This window comes from Anabrus simplex, chromosome 5 (assembly GCF_040414725.1).
Source record: "Anabrus simplex isolate iqAnaSimp1 chromosome 5, ASM4041472v1, whole genome shotgun sequence".
Taxonomy (NCBI): Eukaryota; Metazoa; Arthropoda; class Insecta; order Orthoptera; family Tettigoniidae; genus Anabrus; species Anabrus simplex.
The window spans coordinates 235,414,332-235,430,440 of NC_090269.1; the positions used below are offsets into that span (position 1 = coordinate 235,414,332).

Sequence of the window (16,109 nt, forward strand, 5' to 3'; positions counted from 1 at the left end):
GTTAGTTAGTTAATTAGTTAGTTTAGTTTAGTTCTCCTCTCGTCTGTGTGACCCCCTCAATTCAAAGCTCAAGAGCTGCCACTGCTGTGAAGTCACTGTAGAACAAGCGCACTAACATATTTACTTAACACAGTTACAGAGTCTTCATTCAGCATCCAGGGTACAAGTTCCTGACTTGGACGAGCTTCCTCAACCCGTTCCGTACTGAACTCTGGCTAACTCTCCTGGGCTGCATGATCACTTTGGCCATCTTCCTCTCACTGTTCCACAACCTGGTGCGAAAGTTCGGTGGAGAAGACCTTGAAGAACCGCACACTTACACTTTCTACAACTCTATGTTCTACATGTGGGGTGTGTTCTGTATGCAAGGTAAGTGTGAATAAAGGAGGCACGCAGTAAGGACCTTGAGGCACTCTTCGTGTACCTCGTTGTCCTCCACGCGAGCCATGTTTTTAAGTAAAATAAACAGAATAACGATGGTTCACTCTGATTACCTTGAGCGTTATATCTAAAAACTCTCGGTTTTGGGTGTAGATCCCGGTCTGTAAGTAAGTAAATTAAGAATAGAGACGATTCTAAGAAAGACCTTAGAGAAATCTCTCTACACTCCTACACTTTATACAAGAGCTCTTTTTTATGAAAACTGACAATTATAATGTTGATATTTTCATAGACCGCTTCTGTGATGTAGTGGTTAGTGTGATTAGCAGCCACCCCCGGAGGCCCGGGTTCGATTCCCGGCTCTGCCACGAAATTTGAAAAGTGGTACGAGGGCTGGAACGGGGTCCACTCTACTGCGTTAATAAGAAATGGTTTTGTACTGTAGCAGCCTATACTGTTAAATATGTTAATAATTAATTAATTAATTAATTAAACAATATTAACATAACATAAGTTGATCATCAGCCTGTACCAAACAAACTAGAGGCAATTGAACACGATGTGTGAACTTTGATAAACTGTAATTAACAAACACTAGCAGTGTTTTGGACCATACTTCTTGATTTACTATTCTTCTTATTAAATTAATTTCGTGTGGCTGTTTCTAGCCGAATGCAGCCCTTGTAAGGCAGACCCTCCGATGAGGGTGGGCAGCATCTGCCATGTGTAGGTAACTACGTGTTATTGTGGTGGATGATAGTGTTATGTGTGGTGTGTGAGTTGCAGGGGTGTTGGGATAGCACAAACACCCAGCCCCCGGGCCATTGGAATTAACCAATGAAGGTTAAAATCCCCGACCCGGCCGGGAATCGAACCCGGGACCCTCTGAATCGAAGGCCAGTACGCTGGCCATTCAGCCAACGAGTTGGACATGATCACCCCAGTTACCATTTTGCCAAAGAGAGTCTCCCTCCGTATTACTGCGTTAATAACAAATGGTTTTGTACTGTAGTATACTGTTAAATATGTTAATAATTAATTAATTAATTAAACAATATTAACATAACATAAGTTGATCACCAGCCTGTACCAAATACCAACGAAGCAGCTCATTCCGCCATGGTCAATGGTGAGACACTGCACCATATTGAACAGGATCCTTACCTTGGCAGTCACCTCTCGACAAAATGTAACAGACGCTGAAATACAGTATCGCCTCAGAAGTTCTAATGCACTGGTTAGTCATCTCATCAATAGGATCTTCCACAACCAAGACCTCAGTGTTACTGGATATGTTTTCAATGCCACAGTAAGACAAACATTTACTCATGGACGCGAGAATTCTACTTACAGAAGGCACTTAAAATGTCTGGGAAAATACCATCAGTGCTGTGTTAGAAGAATACTTAAAGAAAAACGTAAAATGGACGGTCCAAAAATCATTGCTATCTTGGAAGAGGCCAACACCACAAGCACTGAGGCGATGATTATCGAACATCAATTTCGATGGGCTGGCCACGTTACCCGCATGCCCAGCACACGCCTTCCAAAGCAGGTGACGTACTGCATTCTCGATGGAAGGATAGACAACGCAATCGGAGAGAACAAAAAAAGCGATGTAAGGACGCTCTAGCATCTAAAATATGAAGAAGTGGGAAAGTGACTTAAACAAGTGAGAGGACGTAGCGTCTGATCTGCTGACGTATTGATCACAAGAGTCGACGATATTTTAAACAGCATTGACGAGAACACGAGACCATAGAAAAGAAGAAGGTCAGAAAAAAAACCTGACCGCTAGGTTCTATAACAACGAGCTTTGCTAGCCAACATATCGGCAGAGTGTTTGCTTCCAAAATGTTTATTTTCAGCCATCAAAGAATCCATAATCGGCGCCACCACGCACTCGGAAGGCAATTGTTATATTCTCTAGTGAGTGGGTGTTTTTGAAAGTAATTAACTGAGTTGCCAAGATGCACAAACAAAGGAAAACGTGTCATTTTTATGTGAAAGAGGTAGGATCACAATTCTTTCAGCATAAAATTATTAAAAAGATATTTGATTTTAAATTCGTGTGCGAGAGAAATGAAATTTCTATGGGTCTCTAGATAGTTTAAGGTTTAGATTGGACATAAGTCATTTTGCTGCATTACATTGTACATAAGGGTATTTGCAACAGTAACCAGAAGCATAATGTAATTAATGGCATATGCTACAGTACTGGGAACATAAATTTTGGTGGACTGGAGGAAGGAAGAAAAACTCGAAAATCATTTAATTACTATATATTATTTCCATTTGTTTTACTCTGCTTACATTTCCTGTATTTTGTGTCAGAAAAACAAAACAATATTTCACAAAATATTAACTTAAAACTAGGTCAGAAAGGGCAGCAGGTTCTTTACTTTAATTTAAACTGTCAAGTTTTAGCTAATCTAGATTTCATTCTTTAGGCTGTATAAAAATATGTCTCAAACATTGTCTTAAATAAAGAACAACAGTCGCATCCGGGAGATAGTAGTTTCGAACCTCACTGTCAGCAGTCCTGAAGATGGTTTTCCGTGGTTTCCCATTTTCACACCAGGCAAATGCTGGGGATGTACTTTAATTAAGGCCACGGCGGCTTCCTTCCCATTCCTAGGCCTTTCCTATCCCATCGTCGCCATAAGACCTATCTGTGTCGGTGCGACGTAAAGCAACTAGCGAAAAAAAACAGAAGAAACATATCAATTAAGTCACTTCAATAGCAAAGGAAAATTATACATTAAAAGTATTACAGTAATAATCCAGTTGCTTTAAATGGTCAATATTTCTTCTCCTTCAGGAACGTCCAGTAAGTCATCATTCACATCTTCTTCTAGATGTGGAACTGTGTCATTATCACCAAGCCGTTCATCCTGTCTAGTCAGTGTCTCCTTTAAAATTTCATATCTTCTAAATTTTTCCAGTTTTCTGTGAAGTGTGTTTCAAGCAGGCATTTAATATCTTTCAATTTTTTTAACTTAAAACCCTCACTAACAATCTGAAGTTGAAATACGTCCCAGATCTCTCCTCTTTTCAAAATCAACTTAGCCAGAGAATAATCTGTATAGTAAAGAACTTCTCCACGCACAGTAATGTTTCCCGTACATGATTGTGCAATTATTATCCGTTTGCTAGGCTTTAGTTGAAAATGCCACATTACAGCTGACAATCAGTGTAGCGAAGCTGACAGTATTACCAAATTTGATTGTATTATTGTTCTTCATTTATGTATGTAGTATCTGCTTTTATTTATTTTTCATTTTTTATTTGCTTTTTATTGATTTGGCCATTAATTTCAAGAACCGGAGCAAAAATAACTTTCGTGGAACATAATGATGTTTGCTCCATTCCCACTTGTATATAGAGGCTTATGGATGTCGACATAATGGTACTTGCATCTCTCTTTATTGATTGAACATAAGGGTCTACGCAGCAAGCTTGGCAGTGGACATACGGGTCTCTGCAGCAGTCCATGCTTTTTAACCTACACAATAAGCAACGTAGAAGGCATTTTTAAGCTCTACCCTAGTGTTAATCAATGATAAATGATGTGAAGAAGGAAATGTTGGTCTTATCTCAATTTTCTTTTTTTATGGACTTACGGTTCTTTGCACCTTGGCAACTCAATCACTCACCTAAGACAGTTGGACTTTACCGCTAACGCGTAGAGTCATTTAGAAACAGTGTTTTACTTCATTCGTATCTGTCTTTGAGGACAAGACATAACTCCAGAGCCCTCTGGATGTTGAGTTGTATAGGATTTTATTTCAAATTTGATTTACCTCGCACCGACACAAGTGGTCTTTTGGCGACGATGGGACAGGAAAGGACCAGGGGTGGGAAGGAAGCATTCGTGGCCGTAATTACGGTACAGCACCATAATTTGCCTGGTGTGAAAATGGGAAACCACGGGAAACCATCTTCAGGGCTAGCGATAGTGGTGTTCGAACTTACTATCTCCCGAATGCAAGCTCACAGGTGCGCGCTCCCAACTTCACGGCCAACTCCCTCGGCAGTTGTATACGTCATCGTTATTTGTTTTTCAGGACATGACATCACTCAAAATCCTCTGGATGTAGAATTGTGTAGCACTTTATTCACATTTCAGGACATGACATCACTCAAAATCCTCTGGATGTAGAATTGTGTAGCACTTTATTCACATTTCAGGACATGACATCACTCAAAATCCTCTGGATGTAGAATTGTATAGCACTGTTATCCACATTTCAGGACATGGCATCACTCAAAATCCTCTGGATGTAGAATTGTGTAGCACTGTTATTCACATTTCAGGACATGACATCACTCAAAATCCTCTGGATGTAGAATTGTGTAGCACTGTTATCCACATTTCAGGACATGACATCACTCAAAATCTCTGGATGTAGAATTGTGTAGCACTGTTATCCACATTTCGGGACATGACATCACTCAAAATCTCTGGATGTAGAATTGTGTAGCACTGTTATCCACATTTCAGGACATGACATCACTCAAAATCTCTGGATGTAGAATTGTGTAGCACTGTTATCCACATTTCAGGACATGACATCACTCAAAATCTCTGGATGTAGAATTGTGTACCACTGTTATTCACATTTCAGGATATGACGGCACTCCAACGCCTCTGAATCTAGAGTTGTATAGATCACTGTCATCTGTCTTTCAGGAAATGGCATCACTTCAAGTTCTCTAGATGTATATTTCCTCTTAAAACAAATATCATCACCATCACCACCTCTAGATATAGAGTTGTTATGTGTCCTTCAGGGCATAACATTACTCCAAGGTCCTCTGGAGGTAGAGTTGCATACCTTACTGCTTCTCTCTTTCAGGTCAAGAAATCCCTCCGAAGTTCTCTGGATATGGAGTTGTATACCATACTCTACTGTCATCTTCATTTCTGTCCGGCTCCATGGCTAAATGGTCAGTGTGCTGGCCTTTGGTCCGGAGGATCCCGGGTTCGATTCCCTACCGGGTCCGGGATTTTAACCTTAATTGGTTAATTCCAGTGGCTCGAGGGCTGGGCGTGTGTGCCGTATTCAGCATTAGAATTCATCTTAGGTAGGGCTCCATCTTCACAGACGCGCAGGTCGCCCATACGGCGTCAAATTGAAAGATCTGCACCAGGTCTCTTCGGAGGCCACACGCCATGTATATATATCTCCCTTTCTGGATATGACATCATTCCAAAGTCGTCCGGCAGTAGAATTGTATACCTCATTGTAATATCTCTTTTAGGACATCGCATCACTCGAAAGTCCTCTGGATGTGAGTTGTATACCTCATTGTTATCTTTCTTTCAGGACATGACATCACTCCAAAGTCCTCTGGCTGTAGAGTTGTATATCTCGTGTCCTACCTCACAGCCATCACCATCAGTGCAGCCTACAGCGCCGCCCTCATCTCGGTGCTGGCTGTGAGTAGCTCAAATCTCCCCTTCACGGACATTGATGGACTCATGGCAGATGGCCGCTACGATTTTGGTATTGCTCAGAACTCCACAGGACAGCTCCTCATGGATGTGAGTATCGTTAATTTACTGAATTCTGTGGTAACTAATAATTCCTTCATTATTTCAAAGAAACGTTTTGACACGAAAGACGTTAGTTATCGCACCTCACATTTACGCAGTTATCTCTTTGAATGTACAAGACATTTGCTCGGTGCTTCGGTAAGTTCCAAAAATAATGTTTTCATGCAGATGATGGATGCAAATCTCTATTTGTGTCATTTTTACACAAATTTTGGATAATTATTATGAGTCTCATCCCTAAATGTTGTAAAAATTTCCTTGAGTAACCAAACTTGAATTACATCCATGGAGTTTCTTTCACATATGTCATAAATAGCAGTTCCATGATCTCATGTATTCTCATTTAGAATAGTGGTTAACAACTTGTTCTATGAGTCAATGTTCTGGGAACTGATCAACTTTTGAACTAAGGTTGTGACCCAGTTTTTTAATGAATATATCATTTGTGTGAACATTGACCATAGGTTTCCTGTAAAATACGTATTTTAATGATGTTATTACTAAGTAATAACACGACGTTCGCTGCTGTGCCACAAACGTCATTGTGCGTGTCAGAAAGAAGGCAACTGTAAGCAGATCATAAGTAATTTAATGTTCCGTTGACACTGAGATAGATCTTGAGAAATAATACAGAAGATATTCTCCTACTTTTTATTGTTGACAAATCTATCGTAATTAAAAATGATCCGCTATAAGGAATATATTACCTAGGCCATTCGTGTGATACCCATCACTACAGCCGTTATACCCACTTCATGACTTTGCCCCTTTAACAGTGCACCCTGCCTTGTGACCTATACTTTTTTTTTTCTTGCTAGTTGCTTTTCGCACCGACACAGATAGGTCTTATGGCGACGATGGGACAGGGAAGGGCTAGGAGTGGGAAGGAAGCGGCCGTGGCCTTAATTAAGGTACAGCCCCAGCATTTGCCTGGTGTGAAAATGGGAAACCACGGAAAACCATTTTCAGGGCTGCCGACAGTGGGGTTCGAACCTACTATCTCCCGAATACTGGATACTGGCCACACTTCAGCGACTGCAGCTATCGAGCTCGGTAAATATACTATTTAATTTGTATTCAGAATACATATTTAGAGAAGCCTTGAAATATATAGAAGAAGGAATTTTGATAAATGAAGTGAGATTAAACAACATTCGGTATGCTGATGATACAATTGTATTTGCTGATACTATCCAAGCGCTACAATCACTAATGGATAGAATTGTAAGAGTCAGCAGCCAATACGGGCTTGAAATAAACACCGCAAAGACAAAACTCATGGTTATAAGTAAGGAAACTATTTCCGGAGTACACTTGGTTATAAATCAAAAGAGTATAGAAAGGGTAAAACAATATTCATATCTTGGAACCATAATAAATGAAGACTGGGATTGCTCACAAGAAGTCAAGGTACGCGTTGGAAAAGCAAGAAGTGTGTTCCAGAAAATGAGTAATGTGTTTAAAAGCCACAATCTAACTTTAGGGACTAAAATCAGACTTCTGCACTGTTATGTATTTTCTGTTCTTTTATATGGTGTAGATACATGGACCTTAAATAAAAACACAGAGAAGAAGCTAGAGGCCTTTAAAATATGGCTTTATAGGCGGATCCTGAGAATATCTTGTACCCAGAGAATGACAAACGTGGAAGTAATGAGAAGGATGAACACAACATCTCAGTTGATCAAGATAGTGAAATGCTGAAAGCTGCAGTATCTGGGACATATCATGCGCAACACAGATAGGTACAACCTACTCCAAAAAATACTCCAGGGGAAAAATGAACAGCAAAAGAGTTCCTGGAAGAAGACGAATATCTTGGCTTGACAGAGAGGCTGGTGCAATATGCGATCAGTTGAACATTTCCGCGCTGCCACAAACAAGACGAAAATAGCCATCATGACCGCCAACATCCGAAACGGAGAGGCTCCGAGAGAAGAAGAACACTGCACCCCTCATGCGACGTTGCCACCCAGAGTGGTCTTCAGCTTTCCGCAGTTTAAGGCGGAAAGGTACGAAGGTGTTCTTCTTTACATGATCTGCTTGCTGCTCTTCATTGAGGTATTTTGCCTTCCACTTTACTTGCAAAACACTCTTCATCAAATGCTGCCCTTCCCTCCTCAAAATATGGGCAAGGAATTGGATTAACTTTGACTCGCACGGGAAGATGGCCGTTTAGTGAAATTGAGTTTTCTATGCTACACCGCCAGAATCAATTCAAATTTTGTCTGTAAAGATCCAGGTCTCACTGCTCAGGTCTCACAAAATGACGCAGAACACCAGAAATTCAACCAGACGTATCTTTGTAGTAACCACGGCTACTCGACCTAGGAGAGTGCGTCTTTTAAGCCACTTTTCGGGCTTTCACGTCTCACAGATGACTGGAAGCAGGTGTACAAAATCACTGACCACCTTCAAGTCCTTTAAATCACGACTGAGTTCGTCCGTCAATCATTAGGGTTTTTCCTTCATGGTTATCTCCATATCGTAATTTATACTAATATTTTTCACTCCTCTCTGTATGTTAGTAAACTCTTCTTTGCTACTGGTGGTATGCGTATTGTCTTTTCCTGCTGTCGAAAGGGACTCCACCAACACAGTCATCAACTGCTCATCTCGTGAGATTCTCTGTATAGACGTTATACAGTTGAGGAGACAACATACAACTCTGTCTTACACCCCGGGACACATTGAAGAAGTTCGAGAGATCACCATGTGATAATGGTTACAGCATGGCTATCGTAGTGACCCTTAAACAAAGATAAAGAATGTGATGGAACTCCAGATAACACACCTGCTACAAATTGTCCCACATTACACAATATAAATTTTTTTACAATCATGAAAACAGATCAAGGTAGGTACACAGAACTTATGATATTTTAAATTAAATGTATCACTTCCAGTGGACAAACAGGAAGCTTTCGCTGGTATATGAGTTTGCAGAATGGCTTTCGGCGTTATGTGCAACCAGACTCTCCTAGCATGTGATATTATTGTTAGTGTATAAAGCCAAGAATGAATTCCGAGAGGATTTGTCACGCGGCAACTCGTAAACTTCAGGCCTCTTCAGGCCTTTGGGATGAGCAGCGGTCACTTGGTACGCCAACGCCCATAGCCATAAAAAGTGTCTGAGAAAATTACAACTTCATCTAAATAATGTAAATAGATTCAAATTTAATATCAGAGAAGACCAAATCTAGCAACCTAGTAAGAACCGCAGCGCCCGTGGGAGACACGAAAGGCACGCGGTTGTATTCGTACAGATTCCAGTCGATAGCGAAAGCAATCAGATATTTCGATTCTTCCGCAAGAGGTATCTGATTATAGACTTGGTTGAGACCTAATATGGTGAAGAATTTAACCATACGAAACTAAGAGAAGCATGAATGCAAGTCGGGAAGAGATACTGACTGGAGCACAATCTTACGGTTCAACGCCCCGTAATGAATTCCTGACCTGAAGCCGCCTTTACCGGGTAAGTTCGCCATACGATCAGGGGCGCGCGGCTGTGAGCTTGCATCCGGGAGATAATGGGCTCGAATCCCACTGCCAGCAGCCATGAAGGCGGTTCAACTCCTAGGCATTTCATCTCCCATCGTCGCCATAAGATATATTTGTGTCGGTGCGACGTAAAACCACTAGTAAAAAAAAAACCGCCTTGTGGTTATTCCTTGAGGGCCTTCATCTTAGGCGAAGACTACCTATAAGGAGGAAATCTTACGAGGATCGATCCATAATTTCTATCTTGTATTAAATTCAGTTACACCTAGATTTTCCCAAAAATACGTCGGAAAATGACTGACATAATATAAAAATCCTAGTAGCCTGCTCCTCAGATAGATGCCTAAGGTATAACGTCATCTCACTCTGGGGAGCCGAAAGAAACGAACATGATGCAGAATTATACGTCAAAATAGGCATATGGACATTGCTATCAAACTTTGAAGGTGCATGATTTCTTTTGAAGATCAAGCACAAGACCTGAATGAGACATAAAATCTGCCCCTGATATCACAGGGCACGACAAACTTTGAGCGAAAAAAAAAAAAAACTTAAATTTTCAGGTAAACCTAGAAATACGATTTTTTTGGACGAATGAAACCTGAAATTTCTGAAGGGGAACAGTTGGTCGAAACACATTTTACACTGGAAGAAACATATTCAGGAGATTTGCAATAGTACTTTAGCTTCGAATACCATTCTTCTGTCATGATGGACACAATACTCCAGGAATCTAAGAGGGCAGTGGCAGGTTCATTGTTTATTTCAATTTACTGAAGGGCACAAATCCTGGAGCATCAGAAACAATTTTCAAGCATTCTTTAGCACCTTCAAAGAAGGTTTTAGACGGCCTTCGTTCCTCGGTACGTGGCATAGTATCGTCAGATTTAAACAGGGCTGAGCCTTGAGACACATACTGGGGAAAGGACTCAGCCAGGCAATCTAATCAAATTCTGTTGCTATTTTTACCAGAGGCAGAACAAAAGGGTACTGTGTACTATTCGCTAAGTTAAAGTTCTTTGACAGGAGTGTAAATGAACCACATTTGAAACATCCTGAAGAAGCCGACGATCCATTTTTATAACCTTTGCTTTTTAATAGAGGGCACTTATTTCTTAAATGGTCCGCAGACCCACAAGCGTAATATTTGCGGGAGTGAAAGTCTTACGATGGGTGCCCGAGAAATAATAGAAAGTGGGAAATCGTGCGCAACTCTCATTGTGTCGGCATATTTCACTCCCTCCGCAGAAACAGACATTGCCTCAGGTTCCCTAAGTGTTTGAGTTCGGGAAGCAAAACAAAAATATAAGCGGTAAGATGGAGAAATTCCCTCAATACTGGTAGTCCTATTTGACCTTCAGAATAGCGCAAAGCAAGTTAATATCCTGAATGAAATTAGCAGGATTTTCATCTATCTCTGCAATCTGAAATATTATTTCTTTATTAATGAGGATAGTGCTCTCGTCGGAATAAAGTTAGCCAACAAGTGAGCATAGAAAAGTTCAATGGAACTTCTTTCAGATATAGTGAACACTTGAACTTACCGTTCCATCGTTGGTCATCTGCCTCGGCTGCTTCGGTAGAGCAATATCGTACTCTAGGATCTTGGGGACGTTGCGAGTTTTTTCTGTCACTTCATCGACCAAACGATAGGGTTCAGAGGAGAGCATAACTATTTCAAATGAGGAGCAAAAATGTGTTTACTAAAATATTTATTCAAATGTAAATCACGATAATTTATTTATTAAAGAGGCAAGAAAAGTTAGTTAAATTTGTCACAACATGTTATAACGCAGTCACAATACATAACGTGAGTGGTAAATATATTCCGAAATTGTTTATTATTGTCTTCTAAAAATGAGAACGCAGTGTAAAATACGTAGACAACAAAAACCACAAAAAGAATAGAAAACCTGAAAATTGGGCAACATTAATCCAAACGATAACTGAGAGTTAATACACACGATCCGTGGAAAATCTGACCTTCAACAAGTAGAATTCCAGATTTACATTTAATTAAGTTTATCCACCAGTCGACTATCCTATCGGATATTGGAACATCTCCCGAATGGATCCTTAATCGAACCAAATCGACTATCAGTTGCTTTGGATAGGTTGCGAAATAGTACTTGAAAGCATGGTGTTCATTACAAGTTAACAGCAATTTTCACAATCCAAAATAAAATTCCACCATGTATTGTCATCTCGTGACACCCTTAAACATGCTGAAACATGTATCACTCCAAACAGATGTTCAGAAGGAACCAACAACACTTGATCCGATGAGACCTTACGTTACATCGTTCTGAAGGAACTAAATTGCGAAATGCAGAAAAACATTAATTCATTATGCGTTTAGAAGGAACGCCAAACACTGGAGTTAAAGAAAAGTGATAAATCACTTGAAAATATTCTTACTAAACCAACTTTCAGGTTATGAAACAGTTATGTCGTTAAAATACAAGTCCATAATGTAAAACAAAACAAAAGGAAGGCTACTTAGTTTTTTCCAATTCTCTATAACTACAATTACAAATCTGCGTTATTGATAAAGAAAGGTTGAAATTGTTTTAGATGATCAGATAATGTGAATAACGAAAAATTAAAATAAAATATATTAACAGTTAACGAATCGAAACCGCATTCGTAGCGTAAATCCTACACAAATAAACTAAGTGTCAACTCACAGCACTATCATAATATACCGGACACCCGAACAATAAACCTTAAAGTAAGGAAAAAGTAAAACAAACTACAAGTGAAAACGAACCTCCAATGTCGTCCCCTATTATTTCATCAGGTTTAAGCAGCTTGGCCATATGGCTTAAGGGCATCTCAAAATATTCGGTATATTCATCTAACGTCTTGAACAATGTTAGTGTTTGCAGTGTGAAAGATATTAGCAGATGCTATTTAAGCCATGTTTCGGCATAATTCTTACTAGCCGGAAGGTTCTCCCATAATAGTGCGTTGTGGAACCACCGATTTCCTACTCTCAGCAGACCTGCTAGAATCCTCTTCAGTTGTTATTATTTTTTTTGCTAGTTGCTTTACGTCGCACCGACACATATAGGTCTTATGGCGACGATGGGACAGGAAAGGGCTAGGAGTGGGAAGGAAGCGGCCGTGGCCTTAATTAAGGTACAGCCCCAGCATTTGCCTGGTGTGAAAATGGGAAACCACGGAAAACCATTTTCAGGGCTGCCGACAGTGGGGTTCGAACCTACTATCTCCCGAATACTGGATACTGGCCGCATTTAAGCGACTGCAGCTATCGAGCTCGGTCTTCAGTTGTTAAGTTTACAGTTTGAATATGGTCGCTTTTAGCACTAGCGGCTCCGGACAACAATTCACTAACCCTATATTGGACATGTCGATAAGGTGTTCCACTAAATTACTGGCTTCCTTAGTATGCTCGTCGTTCAGTTTCAGAGACAATATGTCCCTAAGCCTATTGTAAAAATGTAACAATCTAGCTTGTACGCACTTGAGCTGATTTGTAGAAGGGTCACTTACTTCAAAGAAACTTCCAGCAGACGCTACCTCAGTGGTATTGTCGGTGATGTTGGACAGAGCCTCATCAATATCCTTGTCCCCAAATGCGGCAATACAGGTGGGAAACTCTAACAATTCTTTAAGTTTCGCAATATCTGTGGCAACCGTACCGCCAGACTGGACCTTCAAAATTAAAAGTTCATAAATTAATTCCTCGTTACGCAGGTATCCCGGTGCAAGGACTTCTCGAGAACCAGATATAGTGAGTGAAAAGCTAACGAAATTTTGTAAATTCCAGAAACGGAAACATTTTTAGAGTTCGGTATCGAATCCTATGAGTAGCCGTCAAATGGGGCTTTATCCAGACCCATTCAACCACGCTCTGCTACCACTTGTTCCGGGGATTCTGTGCATCGCAGAGGTGAGAGAGGTGCAGGCATGTATGGGTGGATATAGAAAATGTTAAAAATTTGTGATTACGTTTCTTTCTTTGATATTTTTTTTACTTTTCAAATTGTAAACGTTACACTTTGCTAAGCAAATAACAAATAATCGGGTACAGAGTCTAGCTCATGAGCTTGAGTGAAAATATTAGAAAATTTAGAATAATCAGATAACAACAATTTAAAACCTGAACTTGAAGTTCCCTAGTTGTAAATTTAACAAGAGCACCGTTGCTCCCTTCAATACATACTCAAGGAGACGGGGCTCCAAATTTTACACCAATAGGACGAGCGTATTTGCTCTACACAATTACTTCCTAGGAGACTGTCCTCCAAAATTACAAGTTCCAGGCCTACTAAGGCACCTATCTACATTTAACAAAGCCACACAGAAAACACTGCCTTATATGCTCAACAGCCTGATTTACCTAGACACAAAATGAAAAAGAAGTTGACTTTAACAGGGGTAACAGACGCCCATTCTACGTGGCCTTATTTAAAAACAAAAGGTGAAAGTTATTGGCCGAAAATCAAAATGTTAGGAGGCGAACTCTTGCACTCCTTTGGAATTCACCAGAACAATATTAAAACCCTATGTGGGCTAATGGCCCGAAGTTACATATATTAAGCCTATACTACGGAGGTGACTAGATGGAGGGAAAGTTTTAATTTACAAAATTAAGAGGTAGATTTTAAAGATTACAAAATCTTAATCACCTCAATATCAAGTTGAAAGGGAATACAAGAGGGTTCCTCACTCTTTATTCCCTAAGTTCGATGAACTTCTCCAGACGTGTTTGAGAATTTACACTGAGAAATAAAAGTAATATTAGGAAAGAAATTTGCAACCTTCCCCTCGGACTATCTTTCAGAGACTATTACATGATTACACAGAGTCTTCCATTACCTTGAGCTGGTGGACTTCCCGTAGATAGACGAGGCAACCCTTCCCCCTGCCACCCGCTACGAAAACACTCTACACCTCTTGACTGGACTTTTATAGCGGAGAGGAAGGGCCGAAACCCTGACACACCACCAATTTTCATTAGACAATCAAATAACTATCAAAATGTTCTCATTGGTTAATTGAATAAATGTATAAAATTACCTGTTGGTTATAATCTTAAGTTGGCGGGAAGAGATAGAATTGTTGATAACATTAGAATACCAAAAATAATCTACAAACAATTCCGTTTTACCAACTAATGAATACCAAATTTATCTTGAATTGTAATTGTCCATCCTCTCATCAGAGGGAGCACCTAGGTTGACAGTAGAGACATCTATCAAAGAACGATAAAACTCCTTCTACTAGCAGTTTCAGGTTTATGTTATAGATGACCTTCTAAAATGCGCTTGTATTAAATGCACGGGGCATGTGTACCTCCGGTACAATATTATTATTATTATTATTATTATTATTATTATTATTATTATTGTTGTTGTTGTTGTTGTTGTTGTTGTTGTTGTTGTTGTTGTTGTTACTGGGTTACCCGTGGAACAGAAAGAGGTTAAAGAAGGTGCGGACTTGAAGTGGTCTGACTACGATGTCAAGAATAGAATTAAAACTTTAACAAAAGTTATATTTCTTTTAGAACTTCAAACTTAAAATTTTTTTCATAACAGTGAAAAAACAGATACAATAACAATCTAGGAACAAGTTTAGGAAAATACAAGATTAGTGAACTTGACAGATTGTGGGCTTCAAGCCCCTCGTTTTACAATTCCTGAGCTCCTAGCTCAAATTTACGAAAGAGTACAAATTATTCAACGGCAGAAATCCCCTAATTCAAAGAGCGCTTGCTCCCATAATTACAAATCTAGCCTTCAAGAGAGATTCGTTACAAAATTTTGGAAAGGAGCTAACAGGCTCTCACTTTCTCAAGCCTATTCAAGGTAACAGTACATCAATCTCGGGTCTCTCAAACCACCATTTACAAATGGAACTTATTATTACAGGGGTATTAAATACCCAACCTACTGGGCCTTCACGGAATAAGAATAACAGGTTAAATTAATGGCCCGAACACAAAATAAATGGAGACGTATACTTGCACTCCAAGATATGAACACTTAAAACATAAAGGGCACTAGGCCGATGGAACAGGGGCTATTCCCAAACTGAGGTGACTCGTATAGAAATTACTTTAATACATTGCAGAAACGAAAGGTTACAAGAACGTGGCACCTCAAACCAAAATGAAGGGGAGCTCGAGAGGGTACTTCACTCTCTATCCCCGATTTACAGTTAAAGATTTTATGAAATTTTACATTAGTCGAAAGGAGATATACACTTTAGAAAGGTTGGTTACATATTTAAAGATTCGGACCTTTCCCTCGGGTTAAACTGCGGAGGTAGCAAGAAAGAATAAAGCTATGTGGCCATTACCTTGTAGATGTTTTAGCTGTCGACGAAGAGGCCGCCCGCCTGCTGCTTAACACACACAGTCAGATAGATGTCGATCAATTGGCCAAGAAACGTGAAAAGCCGCAGTTTACAAACCCTCAGGGAAGGTTCGAGATCATTCAAGACTAAACCAGCCACACTCTCTCAATTTAATTGGTGAATCTGAAAATTACACTCAGAATCGAACAAGAAGCCTGTGATAGGTGGAAAAATTAATTACAGAAAATAGTGCTTGGTTGGATTCAAAACTGGCAGAAAGAAGATGAAATATTGCCAACCCCAAAATAAATGAACATCAATCCAAAAAGAAAACTTAGGA

General features: G+C 39.8%; 1 protein-coding gene across 1 annotated transcript in view; it reads left to right on the top strand.

Moving 5' to 3' along the window:
- LOC136874802 (probable glutamate receptor) overlaps positions 1–16,109 on the top strand; it is a 152,945-nt gene that overhangs the window by 118,674 nt on the left and 18,162 nt on the right. The window contains exons 7-8 of the mRNA XM_067148474.2: positions 134–369; positions 5,712–5,929. Coding sequence (XP_067004575.2) covers positions 134–369; positions 5,712–5,929 — 454 coding nt within the window. The remainder of the gene's footprint in view (positions 1–133; positions 370–5,711; positions 5,930–16,109) is intronic.